Source organism: Crinia signifera, chromosome 5 (assembly GCF_055691185.1).
Source record: "Crinia signifera chromosome 5, ASM5569118v1, whole genome shotgun sequence".
Lineage (NCBI taxonomy): Eukaryota > Metazoa > Chordata > Amphibia > Anura > Myobatrachidae > Crinia > Crinia signifera.
Window position 1 is genome coordinate 91,287,167 of NC_139221.1, and position 25,977 is coordinate 91,313,143.

General features: G+C 44.3%; 1 protein-coding gene across 1 annotated transcript in view; it reads right to left on the reverse strand.

The window, feature by feature from the left end:
* The window catches only part of CEP76 (centrosomal protein 76), a 33,545-nt gene extending 7,570 nt beyond the window's left edge, over positions 1-25,975 (reverse strand). Inside the window, exons 1-11 of the mRNA XM_083187683.1 lie at positions 25,602-25,975; positions 22,528-22,683; positions 19,854-19,935; positions 19,028-19,252; positions 15,470-15,655; positions 14,559-14,656; positions 10,610-10,738; positions 9,610-9,798; positions 5,753-5,919; positions 1,938-2,271; positions 1,461-1,678 (exon numbers count right to left, since the gene is read on the reverse strand). Of these exons, the coding sequence (XP_083043809.1) occupies positions 1,461-1,678; positions 1,938-2,271; positions 5,753-5,919; positions 9,610-9,798; positions 10,610-10,738; positions 14,559-14,656; positions 15,470-15,655; positions 19,028-19,252; positions 19,854-19,935; positions 22,528-22,683; positions 25,602-25,712 (1,895 nt within the window). The 5' untranslated portion in view covers positions 25,713-25,975. The remainder of the gene's footprint in view (positions 1-1,460; positions 1,679-1,937; positions 2,272-5,752; positions 5,920-9,609; positions 9,799-10,609; positions 10,739-14,558; positions 14,657-15,469; positions 15,656-19,027; positions 19,253-19,853; positions 19,936-22,527; positions 22,684-25,601) is intronic.
* Between the last annotated feature and the right edge of the window lie 2 nt (positions 25,976-25,977).

Below are 25,977 nucleotides of genomic sequence, written 5' to 3' on the forward strand. Positions count from 1 at the left end.
TTCCATGGCAGCAAGGAATGTGTGCGCGCGCATATACACCTTAGGTATATGCCACAAGGGTGACTTTGTGTGTAGATTATTATGTGACAAATAGGATAACTCCTTAATAACTCTAATGGTCACTGGATGGAAATTTCAATATAGCTGAAAAAGTGAGTAGACAGCAGAACTAGTACACAGTCACATACAATGCAGATAATAGAAGTACAATACAAGCACAATACATTGCAATGGGCACCTTATCAACTACTCCGTTTCTATAGGAGCAGGTAAGGAAACCAATGCGGAAAACACCTGTCAGCAACAGAATTTTTACAGGGGAGACCAGAACAACGTTCCCAGAGCAGCATGCAGAAGATGGCTGCCAGCATCTCTGAGGGGAAGGTTGGAGTGAGAGAGACAGCTTAAAGGTTGGAAGCCTGTGGTGGACTGCCGCCAAAGCTGGGGAAGGAGCTTCAGGCCAGCACCACCTCCCCTATGCTGGACTTTCCCCACCGGTACAGAGAGCCCTGTTAAAGTGGGTAACAATACCCTGGCTCTGTGCTCAAATGCCCTGGCGGTTAAGTGGAGTCCCTGGCTCGGTGTGCAGTGTCCACGCCAGCGCCATGGGCAGTCTCCCAGACCCGTGGCCAGACAGCATTAAGAGCTGTTCCATAAAGACGCGCGCTTACATGTCCCCACTGCGCTGGTCACAATGGCTGAGGCTCTGGAGCACGTACAGTGCTAGATGGCAGGCAGCAGCTCTGCCAAAAGTTCCCACTTGGCTGAGGCCATTGGTGAGTTTTCCGCACCTGCCAGGGTATTAGAGCTGCAGCACTGAAAGTCACAAGGACTTACAGCTCTGCACGCTCAAAAATAAAATAATAAAGTAAAATAAAGCTTGGGATTGCCTCATAACAATCCCACAGAGAAAACTGTGATCCAGCTTCCTGCTGGCATCAACAAAAAACAGATATCCAGAGCATGGTGGCAGGGTTATAGGGGGAGAGGAGCAGAGCATCCTGGGATATCTAGCTTTACCAATTGGTGCCCGGTCCTTTGGATCCGCCTACAACCCCAAGGTTAACCCTGTGGAGTCCATGAATCCCGAAGAAGAAATGACTACTACTAGAATTTATAACACACTTACCCCCACAGGCAGTGAAGGATCCAGACCGGCACTAAGGAAAGGTGAAGAAAAATATATTTATTCCATAACGTGCAGAGACAGTAACCAGCAGCTGTTTACCCAAAAACAGCTGATGGATACGGTCTCTGCACGTTATGGAATAAATATCTTTCTTCACCTTCGCTGAGTGCCGGTCTGGATCCTTATATAATTTAGGAATCGAAAAAAAAAAAAAAAAAAAAAAAATCTGAGTGGATATCTGGTTTAAGTCATTTCCTTTGACAAAATAGGACAACAGAAATGTTACATGCTAAACTATGGAGATCTTTGGTGTAATAAATAGCAAGATTACCGCAGACAAGTAGAAAAAGCCCTTCTTGCATTTCGATGCACAAAGTGAATAGGGAACCCTTTGAATGTATGACCATCAGGTACAGCTCTCCTTATGGCATCCTGAAATTCCTCATTCCCTGCGGAGATTCCTGTGGCTCGCTCAATCTCATATGCTGCCAGAGCAGGTGACAAGAGATAGCATAGTTGATCATCCCAAACTGTGCTGAGACCAAGATCCTGAAAATAAAAAAAATAAAAAAAGGTACAACTTAACTTTTTTATAAAATTCAATGTGTTTGGTTTATGTGCAGATTTTATGCACTTTGACACTATACTTGAAAGCTATTTTATGTTATCAGTTGGTTCATAGTATGGCCCTGCAGCCAACATCCCTACCCATGCTGTCCCAGAAGATCATGTATTGAACAATACCATCTCTATACACCTTATCCCAAAACAGTAAGAGGATATGCAGTAAACTCATATTGGGTGATACCTTTCTATGCTCAGATACAAGAACTCGCAGCTGTATCTCAATTTCATTACTTTCTGTGGCGGCATCAACCAATGAGCTGCAGAGTGGTGGGAATGGAGGGAGGGAGGTTGTAGCCCCAGGAGAGCAGATGGATTTAATGGCTTCCTCACTCATTGGCTTCCACCTGGATTCATTACTCAGATCAAACACGCACAGATCAACTGAATCTGAAGGCTGGCAATTGGCCAAGAACCGCTGATGGTTAAAGATGCAGCCTATGGTTCTGTACGGATAGAGAGGTTTGGGCTGTTCTACCATTGGAGGATCATCTGGGTTGATAGGTTTATGGATGTATCTGTAGGAAGAGAACATTAAAAAAAAGACATAAAAAACAATACCGCAGATACAATGCATGCCGTCATAATTACAGGACTTTCGCAGATATGTATCTATAAAAGACAAGTGGAAAAGATGCCCATAGAAATCAGATTTAACTTATTTTATAGAATGTACTTAAGAATTATCGAGAAGCTGATCAGTTACTATGGGAAGCTTCTCTATAAAAGGATTGATGCATCTCTCCTTTGCTACACAGCGGTTCAACAGCAACTCAAGAGGATGCAGAAATCTGTCGGAATCTTTCATAAATGCTCACCGGGCAGCATAAATCCTTTTAATAACAGTCTGTGTAAGAATCCTGTGCATACATCAAGGGCTCTCAGCTACTAAACCTCACATGTGTAAAGGTGCGTACTGTATGGGAGCAACGGACAATCAAAAAATTGTTCCCAAACACTTGAAAACAGACAGTGATCAGTCAGACAAATTGTTTAATCATTCTGATATAACAAAGCATATATTTTGTCTCACCTTCCCTGCATTTGGTTGGAAATTTTTGATGGTCATATGCTCCCATACATTTCCAGGTTTTTGTTCCCACCAGATAGATCAGACAGAAAATCTTTACGTGTGTACGCACCTTTAGACAGTTTTACAGCTCAAGACCCTGGTACAATCCATATCACTAGCATTTTGCATTTCATTTTTAGCCTACAAAAAGGGGATTTTTGGTATTGCCTGTAAAAGTCCTTTTTTCTGAAGCCATCATGGATACTGGGACTATAGGTATGATGGGGTCTGGAGGATCCAGCCACCAAGAAGATAACTTCTTTAGAGAACTGGAGCCCATGGCTCCTCCTCCCTCATACAATAACTGGTTCTTGAGGACAGGGGAAGGTAACAAGTGGGTGGTAACAAGCGGAAGAGAGAAAAGAAACACACAAACCGGAACACATATTCAGCACAAGCACACACTTGCTGTTAGTGTCCCTAAGCAACCCTGCCCCACAAAGACGCCTTAGAGTGGCTTCAGAAAAAAGGGATTATACAGGTAAAATAAATGAAAAAAAAAATAATCCCATTTTTTTCCTTTCAGCCTACGGTGGATGCTTGGAATATGGGACGTCCAAAAGCAGTCCCCCTAAGGGTGGGTATGATCTAGAGCTGCACAGAAGCAGTAACTTCCAAGGCGAAGGTATCAAATCTGTTAAACTTGCTAATCGTTGCGCAGAGGACTAAGTCGCAGCTCTGCAAAGATGCGCTGCATGCACTGCTCAGGACAAGAAACCTGACACCACCTTTAGAAGGTACAAACGAGAGCGTAACACCGTGCTATCCTCATAGAACAACAGAAAGGGTAAACAATGAGACAAGGCCACCAAATCAGACACCCCGCGGCTGGATGCAATGGCCGTTAGGAAAAAAGTTTTCCACAGGAGCCACGAGAGATGAACCGATTCCAGCAGCTCAATTGGGGCACCTTGGAGCTTTTTTGGCAAATCCCAGGGCTGCACCGGAGAAAGGAATGGAGGTTGTAAGTTCAGCACTTCCTGTAAGAAGGTGTGAATAGTTGGCGAGGCTGCTACTCGTCTAAATAGAACAGAGAGGGTGGAGACCTGTACCTTCAGGGAGGCACAACGCACTAACAAATCCAAGCCTTTGTAGGAAAGTCAGCACTCTTGAAATGTGCAGAACAGTTTCTGATTTCTCTGTCTACAGCATACATCCCAGGAGTCTTAAACTGGGAGGCAGACTTCCTAAGTCAGCAGGACATTCACATGGGTCTTCACCAGGACGTCTTTTGTCTCCTAATCCATCCTAAGTGGACCTGATGGCTTCCAAACACAACCACAAACTGCCTCTGTCCAGGACTTTAACCCCTTCCCGACATTTGACGTACATTTACGTCATGGTCGGGATGTACTTCCCGACACATGACGTAAATGTACGTCATGACTTTAAAGTGTCACCGCGTCTAGAGACGCGGTGACAGAGGGACGATGTCTGCTGTCCCTGACAGCAGACATCTTCCCTCATTGCCCAGGGGGGGCAGCGATCGTTGCAATTGGCTGTTCAAATGTGAACAACAATTGCAGCGTTTACTGTGTTATCTATATAATTTTGACTCTGCTGCCCCCTAGTGTCCAAAAAAAAATAAAAGAAAGTTGAAATAATGAATGACACATAAAGTTTACATATGGTCTATGTTAGTTATGAACTATTTTGAGTGGTATGATTATTTGTCTCACAAGCAGAAAATTTAACATTTTGCAAATTGCAAAATGTTCAATTTTTTTACGACATTTTGGTATTTTTCACAAAAAAAAAAAACTGTATCGACCAAAATTTACCACTAACTTAAAGTACAATGTGTCACGAGAAAACAATCTCAAAATCACTGGGATAAGTAAAAGCAAAAAAAAAAGTTATCCCCACTTAAGTGATACATGTCAGATTTGAAAAAAAGGCCTCTGTCAGGAAGGCAAAAACAGGCTGCGTCAGTAAGGGGCTAGATCTGGCCGTGCCCTCACAGCTCCTTGGCCGTTTCAGAGGGTGTACATATTCCCTCCTGTAGCTATGCTCACCATAGTGTGGGGCATGTTGAAGTATAAGCAGGTAATTGCACTCTTAACTGCTTCATATTGGCCCTGTAAGGGGCTTGAAAACACCCCAGTGGCCTAGAGAATTCTCAGAAAAGACTGAACGCCACTGCAAGGTCTGCTGGTTCTGCCTCAAGAGAGCCATATTACTGGTTCTCTGTGAACAGAGACACGCCTCTGTTCCAGCCGCAGTTCCCTCCAAGTGCCAGGAGGTGGTTGGTGGGAGCAGCCAACAGGTCCATCCACTGGCTGCTGGGAGAGGGACCTGTCAGTAGCCATGCAGCATGCTGTGGCACTGACAGCCCAAGTTTGTTAAAGAAAAAATAAACACAAAGCGTAAAAAGAGCCAACTCCTAAAAAAGGCACCAAGAAAGAAAATGGTTCCTGAGGACCGGAGAGGGTATAAGGGAAGAGGAGCCACTCTGAAGAAATTATCTGCTTGGTGCCCCAGACCCTATCATACCCATAGTCCCAGCATCAAATCAAAAGCTTAATGGAAAAAGTTTTACTTGAACTTGAGATTATGGGGGTATTGTTCCAGGCTTCTTTTTAGCACAGTATATTCTTGTAGATATTTTGCAGTAGCTGTTCAAGTAAATATTTCCTTTTTGGTAAGGTTTTTCTATGGTAAATTGTGAGCTGCACATATTTCATTGCAAGCCTTATAAAGCAGAAAGGAACATTATGGATCTTCAAACCACTGACCACAGGACACTGGGCAGCCCACTCCTCCACCAGAGTGCAACCAAAATTCTAACACCCGTACCAGTCTGCCAAGGTGAAATAATTTTTACACAAATATTTGGGAGTGTCACACAAAGATTAATTACATTGGCAGAGCTCAATGTATAACCATTATTTATATTTTCATTAACTAAGGTTGTGCCTGTTATTCACCTCTGTCCCGTCAAACTCTCCCAGAAGGTAATTGCTCCATCTGTTCCACAAGTCATTACCCATGTGTGCGCCACTCCTCTTCCTTTTGTACCAATGCACACATAGGCATCCAGTCCAAAGCCAAGAAGAAGGCTGCACAGAAGGTTGCAATGGTCTTCACAATCACCCTTCATATAGGATTAAAAAAAATAAAGAACAAAATGTAATAAAAATATTTTTTATAATATACACACACACAAACTACAAAATATAAACACACAAAGATATTTATTCTATATTCACTTCACTGGCTTTATAATGTTTCACTGCCACTAGGGGGTAGATTTACTAACGCCTCTAAACCAGACAAGTGGCGATGTTGCCCTTGGCAAAATAATAGCTAAAATCTAATTGATTCCTATTTCAATCGAAAAAGTAATAGACAGACAATCTGACTGGTTACTATGGGAAACACCACCACTCCTCAGTTTTAGACGCTTTAGTAAATTTACCCTTATGGAGAAACATTAACTGCTCTTTAAGGGTCTGATTCTAGTTCACTTGCAAAAGCAAATTCTCTCTAACTGACATGCTGCACTGCAGGGGGGCAGATTTAACATGAGCAGAGAGAGTTAGATTTGGGTGTGTTTTTTTACTTCAAACTGATATCTATATTGCAGTGTAAATATAAAGCAGTCTGTATTTTCCCTGCACAGAAACAAAATAACTCACCCAGATGTAACTCTTTGCACATGTTACTGTACATCTGCCCCCCTGCAGTGCATATGTTTTTTTCCATTAGAGAAAATTTGCTTTAGAAAGTAAATCAGAATCAGGCCCTAAGTGGAACCAGCACTCACTTCTTACCTACCTGAAAACACAGCAATGGCTGCCCTGCTGTCTGTACCTCAACATATCTGATCTAAAACACTAACATAACACTGAAGCTAATGTCCATAGTTAGTCCAGTAAATTGAATTTGAATTATTCAGACAGCAGGTGAAAGCAACTGGGTACTTGCTTCCTAGAACGGCGCCCACTAAGCTATTTGCTTAGTCAGGTATTCTGCGTAGTGAAATCGCATTGCATGCGATTGTACTGCCGTGCGATGCGATTTTTCATGTAATATTAGGTATACAATAATATGATTGTATGTCCTAAAACACCCCCACTATCCATGTCGGCGTGCAGTTGATTTTATATAGTGTGTGAGAGCAGCGAGCCACCAAGCCCGAAGCATGGCGAGCGCAGCGAGCCCCGTGAGGGGACGCGGAATACATGTAAAGTTATCAGCGGGGCTCGCCTCGCTGCGCTCGCTACACTATATGGAATCAACTCCATGCCGACGTGGATAGTGGGGGTATGAAAACGTCGGAGGACGCTCGCCGCACTTCAGGGTGGCGTGGATAGTGGGGGGAGGGGGGGGGGGTGAGTAAACCATGATTGTATGTCATACAATCATATCATTGTATAACTAATGTAGTGGCATCGCACACCCGATAAAATCGCATTGGTATTTTGCAGGAGGTGCTATGCAATGCGATCCGATCCCCTGGGGCACACAGAGCAGTGAATAAATTACATTTTAAAAAAAAATGCATCGCATGCCACTAAAATGGCCCATGCGATGCGATTTCCCTACGTTTGCGTACGTAAAAAATCTGGGCGCCGTTCTAGGAAACAAGTACCAGCAACTGTGGTGGATATGAACCCTTTGAGTGCTAAGTGTATTTGTCAAAATTGATGTGAACATTGCCATGCAAACAGATTTATTCATCATAACGACCTGTAAGGTTTACCTTATATAGGAAATATAATTTATTTTTTATTCTTATTTAGTAGGGGAGACACTGCAATTCCTGAAACATAAAAAAGGTACTTGTGTATTATCACGGCGCCCACAAAACCGGCCGAAAATCGCATGCAAAAATCGGATGCGATTTTGCGGCCACTTTTTCCATCCGATTTGCATGCTGTTCCATCATTGCACACCCCCGATTTCCATCGTAGTGCATCGCATGCAATATAGTGGCATGTGATGCATGCCATGCCATGCGAAGCGATTCGATTTGTAATTGTATAATCACCCTGATGGGTGCTTACAATGTTAAATGCACCGCCATTGTCAACACCACCCCCACTATCAACGACAACCCAAAGCGTGGCGAGTTTAGCGAGCCCACGAGGGGCGGCGGTACGCGTCCTTCCGACCTTTTTCATACCCCCACTATCAACGTCGGCGTGGAGTTGATTTTAGATAGTGTGGCAAGCGCAGCGAGCCACCGAGCCTGAATCGCGGCGAGCGCAGCGAGCCCCGCGAGGGAACTAGGATTACATGTAAAGTAATCCGCGTCTGCTCGCCACACTTCGGGCTTGGTGGCTTGCTGCGCTTGCCACACCATCTAAAATCAACTCCACGCCGACGTGGATAGTGGGGGTATGAAAAGGTCAGAGGACGCGTACCGCCGCCCCTCGCGGGCTTGCTGCGCTCGCCACGCTTCGGGTTGGCGTTGATAGTGGGGGTGGCGTTAATAATGGGGGTGCATTTAACATTGCGAATCACATCGCATACCACTTGCTGGCATTCGTTGCTATGCAATATTTAATTGTACAATCAGGGGCATTTTCCCAAAAATCACACCGCATACCACCTGGGGGTGTGCAAGGATGGAATAACATGCAAATCAGCAGGAAATGGGCGAAAATTGGCACAAAAAAAATAAATAAATAATTGGCCGAAAATTGCATCGCAGATCAAATCGGGCAAAAAATAAAAAAAAAGCCCCAAAAATCGGATGCGATATCGATTAAATCGGGCGCCGTGATAATACACAAGTACCCCTGAAAACACTACATATGCATGTTAACTGGAGTACTGAATAATTTAAGACCGGTCTACGTTGTGTTGGTTTTGTATTAATTTATTCTCAAGGTGTAATAGTCTTGTTCCATAGTTACCTTTGAGCGCTATCCTTAACATCTACACACTTTTTTTCTTGCTATTTGAATGTATATAACAATTGTGAGCGACACTGGCATTTTTTGGGGGATATTTTGCACATCTCTCACAGAGATGTTGACATACAAAGGGTTAAATTTACTAAAGGTTCTAAAATGAAAAGAGGTGATGTTGCCTATAGCAACCAATAACATTCTGACTATAATTTTTTTTAGGATGCAATAGAGAAATGATATATAAAATCTGTTTGATTGATATGGGCACATTGCCTCTTTTCATTTTCAGAAGCTTTAGTAATATTACCAAGATGATGGTGCTTCTGGTACAGACATTAAGCAATCACATTGGTATTGCAGTTTAACATTTTATACTGTTAAGACTATGTAATACATATAAGCAGAATAGTGCATTCACTAAGTAATCATTCAACATTATTTAAAAGCAAACGCACATGAGCATTAATAAGAATAAATAAGAAGTGTTGCTATTCCTAACAGAATACAACAGGATTGTAGAACTGATAATCAGTGATTTTGTTAAGGCCCAGCCTGAGACACACAACAGATAGAATGAAATAAAACTGAATAAAGATTTGAGCATACAGGGAGAGTAATTTCAGTTTGTACCCAGCCATATTACCTAAGCAGGTATTTATCACTGGCTGGTGTTTAACAATTTACTTTTGTGGGCACTATAATACGCAGTATTGTAGGCTTTGTTGCTACAGCTTACATTCGGCATTCCAAAAACACTATGGAACAAGAAGCAGTTATTGTTAAAGTTTATATATAAACATAACCGAAAGCTACACAATAATATCTTTGAAAGAAACCTAAAAAAAACATCTTGTCATTACCCAAGTAATAAGCATGCATAATATAAATAGGGTGAAGATTATAAAAGATCACTGAAAGCATACCTTATTTCTACAGAGAAAAGCCAGCATGGTGCTCCACTGCTCCTGCTTGCCGCCACCGCCAACAACTGGGGCCTTTTCATAGCCCAAAACATTGACAAAACGGGCAGCTTGTCGCGGTGTGTCCAATAGACGTCCTGCTCTCAGGGGACTTACGTAACAACAAACCGGACGGTTTATCCAGTTTTCGTCCTAGACAAGGACAGATAGAGGGAAATACTATTAGCCAATATTCTTTTGAATAAAAGTCAAAATTACAGTGAACGTAAAAAGTATTTGAAATGCAATCAAATAGCATGCTGAAAAACATCCCAGCCTTTTAGTGAAGTGTAATGAAGTCATGGATCTTGGATATGCTGCACGCCACTTCAGGGGTGCCACACATTGGTGGTCTCTGACCAAATAAAATAAGATAAGCAAAACCAGTGATGGTGGCTGCCAAACATATAAAGTATGGACAAACAGAAGCATAACCACATAACTGGCCCTAAGCACCCCAATTTACTTCATTTAATAATTTTGCTGAATATTTCAGTAAGAAATTTGGGTATTAGGGGTGCCATAAAAGCAACGCTGACACTATAGGGTGCTTTGGTTAAAGAAAGTTTGGGAACCTCAGGGAATAATTAGCAAACCCCTACTTGCTTATTTTTTTACATATTGGGTCACTTTGCGCAAGGAATTCTACAATAATATTCTTGTTGCTAAAAAATGTAACAGAAGTCTATCTTAGGACCCAAGCCCGATCCAGTTTTGATGACCACTCTTTTATTCCTACTGACAATGAGGGGGAGGAATCCATAAGCACCAGTCAGAACTACACTTCCCAGTATGTCTGCCATAGGCTGCAAAGCATCCTGGGCCCTGTACTTCCAGGCACACGTGGCATTCGGGTCTGTGCAATGTCCCTGAAACAGTCAGTCCACTGAATAAGACAAAGAAGCTACAATGAAATAAGGTAGTGTCTGTGGTTACGAAATAATTATTTATTGCTACTACAAACCTGTGCAAAGATCTTGACAAGTCTGGAGCTATGGGATGGTCGTATCTGTAGGTATTCCCTCCACCAGTGCTTTGCATACACCAAAAACAAACGTTCTTTCTCGGCAGCCTTCTGTCGTTCTAAAGCAAGCTGAAAAGTGAGAGAAAGTGGCATTTAAAACACAGAAGACTCCATAGTAAAAATCACTATAAGTTGATAGAACAAAGACTAAACTAAGTCTAAACCAAAGCAGAATATGATGCTTCCTAACAAATTACTTAGATTAGAGCAGTGATTGCTAACCTTGACACTCCAGCTGTTGTAGAAATACACAACCCAGCATGCCCTTCATCAGTTTTAGCATGGCCAAACTGAAAACCTGTAGCAGGGCATGCTGGGATGTGTAGTTCAACAACAGCTGGAGTGTCAAGGTTAGCAATCACTGGATTAGATGGAGATAAATAATTTTACATGACTAAATTTAGATTAGCTCCTGCTGGATCCATCTCCTTCCAATACCCCATACTGGTATTTACCTTATCAGACTTTAATCCATACAATAAGCATTGAATATTATCATCATCATCGTTTATCTTAAGAGTATGAGTATTTATTTATTTGCAGTTTCTTATATAGCGCAGCAGATTCCGTTGCGCTTTACAATAGTGAGTAAACTCTTTACTGTCTTTTTATTCAGTAGTGAATGGCAATTATTCAATGATCACTTCCAGTTGTAGGCGGACGTAAGATGGGCGTGCGTTCCACGTGACCATCTAGCTTGTGTTCCACCACAACAGAACAATAATAATAATAAACTTCCTGTTAAGACAGTAAGCAAGATCCCATCTAGCTTGTGTTCCACTACAATAAAGCAATAATAACTTCCTGTTGAGACAGGAACAAAGATGGCCATGCGTTCCACACGGACATCCACGATGTGTTCCACAGCATCTAGGGAACGCAAACCACTGTGTATTCGGCGCTCCTATATCATTTTAATGCCCATATTGCCAGCATTAGAAAGACCGCTTAACAGGGACAATAAAAATGATTTAAAAGTTCACAGAAATGCATACCGCAGCGCCAAATTAAGTTTGAGAAAACTTATAAGGAAAACCATCTAGAGTGTTTTTCACTTTAAAATACACTATATCTTGTATATTAATTTACAAAAGGAACAAATACACATAATACATAAAAGGTGCAGAATAAAATAATAAAAAGATAGTGGATCTTTTAAAATAGTGGTGGAAACGGCGAGTGTGGCCATCAAAACGGTGGGTCTCGTCACAAAATGCAGTGGGCTTTTCTCCCCCCCCCCCAAAAAAAAGCCATCCTCTCAGTACAAACCCCCCTCGCCGAGCGCATTGAATATACTCCAATGAGATTAAGGGGGTTATTCTCATTCACTCCTTCTGGCAAATTCCTTCTTAGATGGACAAAACCATGTGCACTGCAGGGGGGCAGTTGTAAAATGTGCAGAGAGAATTTGATTTGGGTGAGTTATTTTGTTTATGTGCAGGGAAAATCCGGTACTCTTTACCTAGAAGGGCGCCAGCGATTGAAATCGCGGTCGTCGGGGGTAAAAATCGCGGTCATCGCGGGTAAATCGGGATGGCCGCGATGCCCGCGATTTTCCCATAGGGAAAAATGTTAAAAAGGCTGATTGACCGCGATTTGACTGTTAAATGCCTCAATGGACCCGATTTGGCCCTAGGAATCAATGTTAAATGGGCCACAGAGCCCAAATAAGCACAATTAACCCTTAAATGTCCCCCCCAATTTTTAACGCCACCCCACGATCCACGCGAACCCGAAGCGTGGCGAGCGCAGCGAGCCCGCGAGGGGCGGCGGTACGCGTCCTCCGACCTTTTCATGCCCTACTATCCACTAGGGCGTGGAGTGAGAATATAATAGTGTGGCGAGCGCAGCGAGCCACCGAGCCCGAAGCGTGGCGAGCCCCGCGAGGGGACGCGGATACCTTCACAGGTAGACGCGTCCCCTCGCGGGCTTCACAGGTGTCCTTGGCGACGCCGACACCTGTGAAGCCCGCGAGGGGACGCGTCTACCTGTGAAGGTATCCGCGTGCGCTCGCCACGCTTCGGGCTCGGTGGCTCGCTGCGCTCGCCACATTATTATATTCTCACTCCACGCCCTAGTGGATAGTAGGGCATGAAAAGGTCGGAGGACGCGTACCGCCGCCGCTCGCCACGCTTCGGGTTCGCGTGGATCGTGGGGTGGCGTTAAAAATTGGGGGGGGACATTTAAGGGTTAATGGGCTCTGTGGCCCATTTAACATTGATTTCTATGGCCAAATCGGGTCCATTGAGCCATTTTACAGTAAAATCGGGTCCATCGCGCCTTTTAACATTGATTCCTATGGGAAATCGGGAGCATCGCGTCGCGGGCATCGCGGGTACATTTATGGCCGGCCGCGACGCGACCGACACGATTTCCATGTTTAACATGGGTTTCAATGGGAAATCGCGGGCATCGCGTCGGTCGCGTCGCGGCCATACATAAATGTACCCGCGATGCCCGCGACGGGCGCCCTTCTAGGTAAAGAGTACCGAAAATCCTGACTGCTTTATTTTTACACTGCAATATAGATCTCACTTTGAAGTAAAATTCCTCCCAAATCTAATTCTCTCTGCACATGTTACATCAGCCCCACCTGCAGTGCACATTGTTTTGTCCATCTAAGAAGGAATTTGTCAGAAGGAGTGAATGAGAATAACCCCCTAAAACCAGTGTGATTATGCTTGAGGGTGGGAAGATGATCAGCTAAATTTTCAATTTAAATTTTAGGAAAGAAATGAGGCATCCAAGAAGAGATAGAGAAAATGTTGGAGATAAGAGTGAGGAGATAGGTGACAAGAGGAACGGTATATCTGAATATCAGTGTAGAAATTATATAGGATGTCAAAATAGGTTATGAGCACTTTTAAGGGGGATGTGTATAGAGGGAGATTATGAGCGGCCAAAAAACAGATACTTGAAGGACACCTACTGTTAGTGGAAGTAAAGGTGGGTACGGGGACTGGAGTTTGAGAGATGACAGAAGGAAGAGCGAGAGAGGTAAGACAACAGCTAGTAGAAGGCAATGTCGTGTAGACAAAGGGAGTAAAGGATTTGAAGGAAGAGAGGGTAGTCCAAAATGTCAAAAGCAGGTTATGGAGAATGAGTAGAGATTAGCTTCCTTTAAAATTTTGCAGCAAGGATATCATCATAAGGGTAGCAGTTTCAGAGGAGTGGGGATGACAGAAGCTACTGAAATGGATCAAGCAGGGAGTGGGAGGAAAGAAAGGGCTTTAATGCAGTTTTGGACAATATGCTCATAACATTATGAGGCAAAAAGGAAGAAGAGTGATGGGTCGGTAGCTAGTGAGAGTCTTACGATCAAGTGGAGGTTATCAATAGGGGAAATAAGAACATGCATGAAGACAGAGAGGTCAATACCTGATGCGAGGGAGATACACAATATAAACTAATTTTCCTTACAGAACATTCTTCGACTGACTGTCAGCCCCTATATTGGTTGCCTATACTTCACTGAATTAAATCTAAAATTCTTCTATTAATTTACATATGCATTAATAAAAAATGGATCAACACACACATTCACTCATCTTAAAATATAACCAGTATGCCATTCAGCACAAGATTTGTGCCATTTACAGGACCTTTTGTAACCCAACAACACACACACACACACACACACACACACACACACACACGGCTTTATTCTAGTCTGCAAAACTTCAAGCACCTCACAAAACTCAATTCTCTTACTAGCTCCTTACCCTCTCACTACACTATTCACACAAGATTACTGTTCTTCCCCTCCAGTAACATACACGACTATAATGAGCTTGAGGAAAACTAATGTTTAATAACACAGAATGCCTTTAAACTGAAGTCATTCAAGGTGATGAGCAAGTGCAGCAGCATTTATGGCTTACTCCGTTACCTGAGTGCTGACAATCTCTGGTGATAGGGTTTGGCTCAGAGGAGGATACATTTCAAGTTTGACATTCAAAAGTCCAACTGGAATTTTGCACTCTGCACCTAAGTAACAAATAGAATCAATATATGGGTTATGAAAATTATGCTATCCAGCCTTTAAACCCCCCAAACAAAAACCACATCATAAAAAGCATACCTCATTGGGCATTAATGAACCATAGGGCAGAGCGGTCTAAGCATTTCCAGAAAAATTTTCACAAAATAATCAAACAAGTTAGTTAGTATCGTTAGTTCTAGCTTAAGGCAGAGAAATGCCATAGGAAATGTGATCAGATGAAGCCTCTCCCCCTCTAGTGCCAATGAATGTGAAACAATGGAGACATCCTCTTTGAGCACCCTTATGACCTTATTCTGGTCCACATGCAACGCTGCAAAGTTAACATCGTTGCGTGTGGACTAAACGCCGCCTGCAGATCAGTCCTCCCCCAACTCGCACCCTGGGTTGCCCTAAAGGCTGTGAATGGATGTTTTTGCAAAACATCCATTCGCACTCTATGGCCGCCATCGAATGATGTGGTGTACACACGCATATTTAAGTGACTCTCAGGTCCGTTAGATATGAGTGCACCCTCGACAGGGAAAGGGCGGGCAGCTGACATCCGGTGATGTCAGCTGCCCACCCCCTGCATCACCAGGCAATTTGCATGTTAATGCCCATAAAACCCCCAGCCAACCAACCTACGCACCCTGCAGTCTTGGGTGGGTGCGCCCGTCGAACAATGTGTTTGCCGTGGCCGCACGCACCCGGTGCTTGCATAATACACAAATAATGTCCCTGCGTCCGCACGGAGTACCGAATCAAACAGAATAACCCCCTTAGACACTGAAATGGGGAAGCAACAACATGTTTCTCACCTACACCATGCAGCTCAACTGCAAGACTGGTCACCCCATTCTCTATTCCCAGTAATGACCGCCACTCCAGGAAGTGGGATGCTACTAAAGTGGTTTCTCCGCTTGTGTCCGTCTTGATTAACACCAGCTGCACGGGATCACAGATAGATAATAGGGTGGTTGCATCAGCCATCCTGCTTCCATCACCTGGATAAGACAGTGCGGTATGAAGACATTAATAATAAAAAAAAAAAAAATAGGTATATCAATATGTAAACACAAGTGCTGTATAAAAGGACCGTTCAAATAAAATGTAAATGTGAGATTGTTCAGTCCTTTACCAGATCTTTGTTTTGCATTTATTTTATATGGTAGAGCAGTGGTTCTCAACCTTGGCCCTCAAGGACCCACAACAGTGCACATTTTCCAGGTCTCCACACAGAATCACAGGTGAAATAATTAGCTCCACCTGTGTATCTTTTAAAATGTGTATGTGAATAATGAGCGCACCTGTAGGGTGACCTGGAAAACGTGCACTGTTGGGGGTCTTTGAGGACTGAGGTTGAGAACCACTGTGCTAGAGGACCCTGATATAGGTTAGTTTTTCATAATAAACAGATACCCAAACAACTAAACATGTAAACATGTTTAGATGCTGTGTATGTTATGCTGCTTTCCCACTGCAGACCCGTTTTAAGTACTGGTATTTTTAAACGGTATTTAAAACGGTATTAGCATTCCCACTTCAGCAGATTACCGTTTTAAATACCGTTTAAGTACCATTCCCATTGCAGTGAACCGTTTAAAATGTTAAGAGTGCCTACCCCCCCCCCCCAAGTGTAAAGAGTGCCTAACCCCCCCCCAGTGTAAAGAGTGCCTAACCCCCCCCCCCCCAAGTGTAAAGAGTGCCTAACCCCCCCCCCCAAGTGTAAAGAGTGCCTAACCCCCCCCCCCAAGTGTAAAGAGTGCCTAACCCCCCCCCAAGTGTAAAGAGTGCCTAACCCCCCCCCAAGTGTAAAGAGTGCCTAACCCCCCCCCCCAAGTGTAAAGAGTGCCTAACCCCCCCCCCCCCCAAGTGTAAAGAGTGCCTAACCCCCCCCCCCCAAGTGTAAAGAGTGCCTAACCCCCCCCCCAAGTGTAAAGAGTGCCTAACCCCCCCCCCCCAAGTGTAAAGAGTGCCTAACCCCCCCCCCCCCAAGTGTAAAGAGTGCCTAACCCCCCCCCAAGTGTAAAGAGTGCCTAACCCCCCCCCCCAAGTGTAAAGAGTGCCTAACCCCCCCCCCCAAGTGTAAAGAGTGCCTAACCCCCCCCCAAGTGTAAAGAGTGCCTAACCCCCCCCCCCAAGTGTAAAGAGTGCCTAACCCCCCCCCCAAGTGTAAAGAGTGCCTAACCCCCCCCCAAGTGTAAAGAGTGCCTAACCCCCCCCCCCAAGTGTAAAGAGTGCCTAACCCCCCCCCCCAAGTGTAAAGAGTGCCTAACCCCCCCCCCAAGTGTAAAGAGTGCCTAACCCCCCCCCCCCAAGTGTAAAGAGTGCCTAACCCCCCCCCCCCCAAGTGTAAAGAGTGCCTAACCCCCCCCCCCCAAGTGTAAAGAGTGCCTAACCCCCCCCCCCAAGTGTAAAGAGTGCCTAACCCCCCCCCAAGTGTAAAGAGTGCCTAACCCCCCCCTCCCCAAGTGAAGAGTGCCCAACCCCCCCAAGTGTAAAGAGTGCCTACCCCCCAAGTGTAAAGAGTGCCTACCCCCCCCCCCCAAGTGTAAAGAGTGGCTACCCCCCCAAGTGTAAAGAGTGCCTAACCCCCCTCCCCAAGTGTAAAGAGTGCCTAACCCCCCCCCAAGTGTAAAGAGTGCCTAACCCCCCCCCCCAAGTGTAAAGAGTGCCTAACCCCCCCCCCCAAGTGTAAAGAGTGCCTAACCCCCCCCCAAGTGTAAAGAGTGCCTAACCCCCCCCCCCCCAAGTGTAAAGAGTGCCTAACCCCCCCCCCCCAAGTGTAAAGAGTGCCTAACCCCCCCCCCCCAAGTGTAAAGAGTGCCTAACCCCCCCCCCCCCAAGTGTAAAGAGTGCCTAAACCCCCCCCCCCAAGTGTAAAGAGTGCCTAACCCCCCCCTTCAAGTGTAAAGAGTGCCTAACCCCCCCCAAGTGTAAAGAGTGCCTAACCCCCCCCCAAGTGTAAAGAGTGCCTAACCCCCCCCAAGTGTAAAGAGTGCCTAACCCCCCCCCCCAAGTGTAAAGAGTGCCTAACCCCCCCCCCAAGTGTAAAGAGTGCCTAACCCCCCCCCCAAGTGTAAAGAGTGCCTACCCCCCCCCCAAGTGTAAAGAGTGCCTAACCCCCCCCCCAAGTGTAAAGAGTGCCTAACCCCCCCCCCAAGTGTAAAGAGTGCCTAACCCCCCCCCCAAGTGTAAAGAGTGCCTAACCCCCCCCTCCCCAAGTGAAGAGTGCCCAACCCCCCCAAGTGTAAAGAGTGCCTACCCCCCAAGTGTAAAGAGTGCCTACCCCCCCCCCCCCCAAGTGTAAAGAGTGGCTACCCCCCCAAGTGTAAAGAGTGCCTAACACCCCCCCCCCCTGTAAAGAGTGCCTAACCCCCTGTGCCCCCATCTCCCCTCCCCTTGTACTTGCCTGCACGGGTATCCAGGCCGGGGATGCAGGGCAGTGGGGAGGCAGCGGGGGTCCATACGGTTCCTGTGCCTGATGAGAACTAGTAGTTCCCACTTTGCGCATGTGTCATGAGCGCAGAGCATAATAATGAGCCGCTCATTACATATGTGCATATGTAATGAGCAGCTTATTATTATGCACTGCGCTCATGACACATGCGCAAAGTGGGAACTACTAGTTCTCATCAGGCACAGGGACTGCCTGGAGTTTAAATACCGTTTAAAAGGCATTCCCACTGCCTTAAAAATGGTATTTAACCGTGTAGGACTCTGCCTTTTAAACGGGTTGAAATACCGGTTATCTTTAACCGGTATTTCAACTCTGGCGCTTTCCCACTGCAGCCTTAAACGGTAAATTGCGCTGAAAAATCGGCAATTTACCGTTTTAGACCTGCAGTGGGAAAGGGGCATTAGTTGTATATTTCAGATTCACCTCTTCACCTGCAAATCAACTTTCTGTACCATCACTAAATAAACTATGAGATTATGGTCAAAGACTGTTCAGGCACCATGAAAAATAATTCCTTTGACATTTACAACACAGCTGATAAAGAGAGGGATGGGGATATCTGGTTTACAAAGACAAACTGACAGGGATGCTACGTAACTGCCGCCGCCGTAAGCTGCCGACGCTACGTAACTGCCGCCGTGAAACCGTTTTATGTTTTGAAACCTTGATTTATGTACAAATAAAATATATCTGTGTGTATTTCATGTGTTTGTACAACATACATGTAAGATACCTCATTGAAATATAAAAATACTCTAAATTACAGAATAATTCATTATCCAAAATTCTGGCATTTTGGATAAGGGATACTCAACCTGTATGAATGTTCATTTTAGATATAGTAAAATATCATTGGTCTCACAATGGACAGCCAGAATAAAAGGATGGATATTATATATTTATTTTTTTAACAAACCTGAACTGTCCTTATGTAATTCCAGCAGAAAGCCATCTTGGAAGTCTGGATCACAGGCACAGGGAATAGGTTTAGAGCGGAAGCGTTGGTTTCTGAAGTGTAAGCCAAGAGTAAATGTGGAGCACACCTGTCCCGGCAAAGGATCAGCTTCTTGGAGATGTTCTAGAAATGCTTTCCCACCAATGATCTGGAGATGGAGATACCGGCGAGTTGGGTCTATATTAGCTGTGAAGAATAGGTGAATGAGTAATTAGTAAAATTAAGTAAACTTGATCTGGAGTTAATTAGAAGATGTCACCAATGTTCAGATGATGAAAACAGCTGTAGTCACTACGTACATATAAAAATGTACCCTTTTTTTCCTTCATAAAGAACAGCGCCAGTATATTTTATAAACTAGTATACAGAAACCCCAAACCCTCCCGTACCGACCAGCCAGCTAATTGTCATTGTTCAGATGAAAATCCTCTTTAGCATATAAGGAAGTGGTTCCCAAACTTTCGGAATCATGGCACCCTACAGTAATAGAATTTTTTTCACGGCACCCCTAGGCCAAAAGTTTTTTACTGAGAATTTCAGAATTTTTTTTTTTAGTTAAAAAAGTTGCGATTACATTTTATCCCTAGGTCCAGTTATATGGTGAGGAACAGGATTCACTTCAGTTTACCAAACATTTAATTATTGGAAGCCGCATGCACTGATTTTGCCTATTTCGTTGACCATAAATAATTTTAATTGGTTCTGGACTACCAACCTGAGGCACCCCTGCAAGTGCTCCGAGGCACCCCAGGGAGCCTAGGCGCACAGTTTGAGGTAACGAGCTTACTTTTTTTCAGTGTCCTTGGTTCTTTATCAACAAAATGTGTTGCTGGTTTTGGGGTAGAAGTGAACTCTCTTAAATGGCCATCCTATTACAGAAAAAAGCAAAACAAAAATATATCAAAGTATATACTTAAGTGATCGAATTACAATTATTGATGACTAAGCAACCAATTTCTTGTAGCTGGACTGCAATTATTCATAAAATATCAGAAATACATGTTAAAAACCTTTACAAGCAACCACTTTATACAGACAGCAAGCTACTCTCAAGCACAAAAAGTCACTTGAAAAGCGGAAATGACCAAAGAATTCCAGTTTAAAAACCAGATACACAAAAATATAATGTTTCCTTATATCAGTGGTAGCCAACCCTAGCCCTCGAGAGCTACCAACAGTTCACATTTTCCAGACAACCTAGCTGCTGCACATTAATCACTGACACATTTAAAAAGATACACAGATGGAGCTAATTAGCTCACTTGTGATTCTGTGAGGAGACCTGCAAAACATGCACTGTTGGTAGCTCTCGAGGACTAGGGTTGGCTACCCCAGCACTATATCAATCAATCAGAAATGTATGTCTCAAAACCCGGTCAGGTCTGCTGTATATAGAGTTTATCATTCATCATGTGGAAAATGCAGAAATGTCAACATGACAGAATGCCAACAATTTCTGGTGGTCTAGCGGTGACCAACATGCACCCAGCGGCAGCGTGGGTTTCCAGGTCTCACATGCAGCAGTTGCAGTACAGACACCCGACACAGCAGCAGTTCATGTAAATATTTTTCATTTATCCCTAATTTCTCTCTGTAAACAATCCCCTGTTTGCCCTGGTGCCTAACGCTTCTGTCCAGCAACCTAACCAAGATAAACTTGTCTGTGAAATAGAAAATTTGAAAATATAACAAGTTGCTTTTTCTTTCTGAATCAACTTTAACCTTACATTTAGTGGCCCTTTTTATAGACAGTGCTCTCCCTTCTCAGCACCATGATACTTAGAACTGGGGGAAATCTGCTAAATCTGCTGTGCAGGCAGCACAAACCTTGTAGTTCCACTGCCTACAGATGTGGCCTCATACATCACTGCTGCAGCCATGCCAACCAGACTCTTTCTGTGCACCGAGCCCTGCTAGTGTAATTTAAAACAATAAAATTAACTAAAATAAAAATCACAATGCTATGTGACTAGGAAGCACAAATGGATTGGGTTGATTAATTTAATATGTAACACTTGTGTATCTGTGTGCGACAGAGTCTGTATAGAAATGTTGTATAGAAATCCCGCGATTGGAAATTCCAATGCTGGGATTGGCCACCCTGGCCAATCCCAGCATTGGAATTTCCAATCGTGGGATTTCAGGATTAGACTGCGCATGCACAATCTAATGCTGGGCAACATCTAAGCACCCGCTCAGATGCTACCCGGCTTCTCCAGTCACCGGCAATGCGGCTCTGCGCAGCGTGATGAGGTCAGAGGTAACGCTGCGCATGCCACACAGCTCGCCTCGACCCTGGTGCGCTGCCCGCCCTGCCGCATCCTGACTACTGCCCAGCTCCCGGACAAACAGCCTGTCCCGGGATTGAAAAAATGCCCCAGGATTTGCTTCCCTAGCTACGATGCAGCCCCACAGATTTTTTTCCAAGCCAAGTCACATACAGACTCAATCATATACATATATACAAGATTTTAACCTGAAACAGTTGCAAGGAACTTTCGCCCAGATATCTTGTGCCATGTGATGTACTGAGGCCTGAAGCTACTTGTGATTACCAGGAACAAATCAAATATTTGGCAAATGTAGCATGGCAGTGAAGGTTGCCTATTACTGTACCAGACCTCCAAAACTGTTAAAATGGATGCCGGGATCTTCCTCATGCCTGGAAAGAGAGCAGGGCTTCACATGGAAGGGGTGGGGCCTTGTAGCAAACACCCATCAGCACCACAGTGAGGGTGTGACCAGCACTCCTCCAACTGCTGTGATGTCCCCAGGTTCCCCCATAACTGTAAATAGATGATGTGCACATACCATCGCATCGATTCACTGCTACACAAAGCAGCAGTGACTGCACTCCCCCTCCAACTTTTCATCCATAATAGACCCACATCTAGGTGCTGCCTTTGCTACCATAAACCTCACGGTCTTCTATGATACTTTGTTACTAGTGTTTAAAAAAGTTTAAGGAATTTTTACATTCTGAAATGTTATAAAACTTTGAAAACGTGAATGTGTGTCTGTGTGTATATATATATATATATATATATATATATATATATATATATATATATATATATATATATGATAACATTTCATGAAGAAATAAAACGTCAATATCCATGTAGCCTGGAGATGTATTTTGTTATTTCAAAGCCTCCAAGTACTGCATTGTTTGTGAATATATAAAATTGCACTGGTGCCTTCACACTCACCCTTCCCAGAGCAACTGCTCCGATGCCTCCAATAAGTTGAATGCCGGTTTAGAGAATATTAGTGGCACTCTGAGACTTTTGAAGAATATTTAAATCATATATTTAAATAAAGTGCATGGAAACCAATGTTTCGGGGTGCGCAGAAACCATGGTTTATGCACCTTGACAAAGGGGTCTGTGCACCGCGAAACGTTTGTATCCATGCACTTTATTGAAATGCATTCATGTGCAAAGTCTGCCTGACAATACCTCACTGAAATGTAGCTCCTTCATGACATCATCAATAATTCCTCTCCTCCTCAAAGCTTTAATCAGATCTTCTTCTGACAAGTTATGGCTTTCATCCCCTAATTCATCCTTTAATGTGTCAGCAAGGACCTCCCTTATTTTGCCATGAACATCCATCTAAAAGATAAAAAAAAAAAAAAAAAATTATATATATATATATATATATATATATATATATATATATATATATATATATATATATATATATATATATATATATATATATATATAAATTCTCAATAATATTCCATATCATATAAGCAACCTGAATCAAGTTACTGGGGAGAGGAGGAGGGGTGGCAGAGGGGAGTGAGTGAGAAAGAAGGAGGAGGGGGGGGGGGTGTAGGGTTGCCAATTCCGCTTATAACAAGCGGAATTGGGCTGACGGATAGGAGGTATGTCACACGCGCACACAGGGGGGAGGGTATGGGTCCGATATGTCTGAGTACAGAGGCGAAAAGAGGAGTCGGCTGATTGGACGCATGCTCTAACAAACTATGCAGTTAGTGTAAGCAGCATGTGGATGGGTGGGGGGGTCGAGGTGTCTGTGCCTTGTTTTATTAGGGTGGGGTGTATGTACCCTATATGTGAGAAGAGAATATGTATGTATATATGCTATTGCTATGTATGTGTAGCGTGTGTGAATTTGTATATAACTATCTATCCTGTGTGTATGTTTATATATACTTACTATGTGTGTCTATGTTATATGTATGTATTTATGGTGTGTGTGTGTGTGTGTGTGTGTGTGTGTGTGTGTGTGTGTGTGTGTGTGTGTGTGTGTGTGTGTGTGTGTGTGTGTGTGTGTGTATGTATGTATTTGCTCTGTATATGTTTGTTATATAAGTGTAATAGCCCGGTGTGTAATACCCTAGATAGGAAAATCATTCTATGGCATATCAGAAGTTTTTAATGCAGACTTTACTTTCTCAGCGTTTCATAGTCCACTGTGCCCCATCGTCAGGATAAATATAATAAAACAAAATACCTTTGTATATTTATCCTCATGACAGGACATGGATGGCCCCAAAACATTGAGAAAGAAATGTCTGCATTTATTTTGAAGTGATGTGCATTGATCTTATGCCACCCACACAGAGTGCGACGGAGAGATGCGCGCTCCTGCACACATCCCATCACACAGCACAAGTATGTGCTGTCTGTACTTTTTGAATTCGATTGCATCACATCTAGGAGGTAGATTTACTAAGCTCGGTGAAGTGATAAAGTGTCTGGTCTTCATCACCGGCCAATCAGCTCCTTACTTGTCATTTTTCAAACCAAGCCTGTATCTTCCCAGTTAGGAGCTGATTGGCTGGTGATAAAGTACCAGCCACATTATCACTTCACCAAGCTTAATAAATCTGCCCCCTAGTTCCATATGCACGGTGCTTTAGCCCATCGCTTTGAACTAGATGTGATGCAATCGAGTTCAAAACTCCGTGTATGGGCACCATAGTATGTATATGTGGAAATCCCCCCCATGAAAATCCTGCGTTTGCCACTGTATGTGTATGTATCACAGACCCTAAGGTGGCTTGGGGGAGCCTGCACCGGCAGGGTGCTCTACAAACACTGGAACTGCCATGCGGGGATGAGCAGTGGGAGTGAAACGAAAACATTGTGAAAATGGTGTGAAAACGGGACTATGTAAAAACCGGACCGACTAGACTCCAGACCGCCGGACAGGACATCAAAATCTGCAGTCCGGAGCTTATAGGGTCCGGTCCGGGGGGTGTCCTGTTCGGGGGGTGTCTTGTCCGGGGGGGTCCCTGTGATAGCTATCATCAGGGACATGGGGAGGGAGATTACAGCCTCCCCGGGTGGTCCGGACCGTCCGTTTTTTGCTACATGCCCGGACCATTCAGGGAGACTTTATTCTACCCCCCCTCCTCTACCTGGTGACAGGTGTCACAGGCAGAATCCCCAGACAGGACACCCCCCGGACCGGACGCTACAAGCTCCAAAATGCAGAGTTTGATGTCTGGTCCGGCGGTCCGGGGGTTTTGTCCTGGTCCGGTTTTTACCCATACCCTGTGAAAACACCAGTTCCCACAATATTTTAGTAAAATGAATGATAATAAATAGAACCCTTAAGCTGGGTACACATATGTACAATTTCATTTTTCTTGCGACCGTTCGATCGACCGAATACACGTTCGGCCGTCCAAAACATACGACCGTTCTGCGCGTACACATATGTACAATTTTACTTGCGACGTCCGATGTACTCCCATCCAAACAATCGCAAGAAGAAGTATATGAGAGACCCTGTAACCCTTTGCCTGCTGTTTTAACTAATGTGTGTTTAATGCCTCACTGCCCAACACTTTAGAGGCATCACTTTAAGACATTAATCAATGTTGAAGTTTTAATAGTGTGTTATGGTGCCCTGCAAAGAGCTTCCAGCACACTCTATTAAAACTTCAACATTGATTAATGTCTTAAAGTGATGCCTCTAAAGTGTTGGGCAGTGAGGCATTAAACACACATTAGTTAAAACAGCAGGCAAAGGGTTACAGGGTCTCTCATAATGCAGCATACCACCGTGCTTTGTCAAACTGTCAAGCATATCGATTGAACGTGCGTACACACTTCACTTTTGTTCCGATATGGAGCCGTCCTGTCGGATGAAATATTAAGCAGCAAAGAACCTTCGACCGACCGACCGTGGACGGCCAAGAGCGTTTTTGGCCGTTTATCGATCGCACAGCTATACAATCGAACGGCCGTTTGCCCCCAGATTGGAAGAACGGCCCGACGATTGTATATATGTGTACTTAGTCCTTGCACCTTCACCCCAGGGAAACTTGGCTCCATCTTGGCAGCAGCTTTTTAGGATTGGTTTGGGCTTGTTTTTCACTTCACGGTTGGCAAGGGGGCAGAGGGGAGACAAATGAGGAGAGACATAAGTGACAATAAGTGACACAGGAAAACAAAGGGTCCAAAACAACACTATACTGACAGCACTGTACGGCAGCCAGTAGGAGAATTCCTGTAGCACGCCGCCAGTACCTTACCTGCCCGGTACTTACTCGGTTGAGCTGCTGATGGATAATTTGTCTCAGCTCTGTGGCTTTCTCGGGGGGCAGAGACATGCTGGCAGCGGCCGGTGACCTATGCAGGACACGACCTACTCCGCTCATAGCCCTGTAGAGCGCAGCTCTACACCGGCGGCGATGCAGTCACTACTCTATGCTGTATAGACAGGGACGTGTCCGCTAGGAAATCATCAACATTGTATTCCGGTTATCAGTCAACATGGGCGGGTACAGGAACAAAAGTATCCTTTATGTGTGTCTATATCTAGGTATGGGTGACTCCAGGGTACTATCATGTATACTGTATGCGGCGTCTGGGTATGAGCGGGAGAGCCGGCGGGAGGATGCCCCTGGCACTGCCTGACAGGCT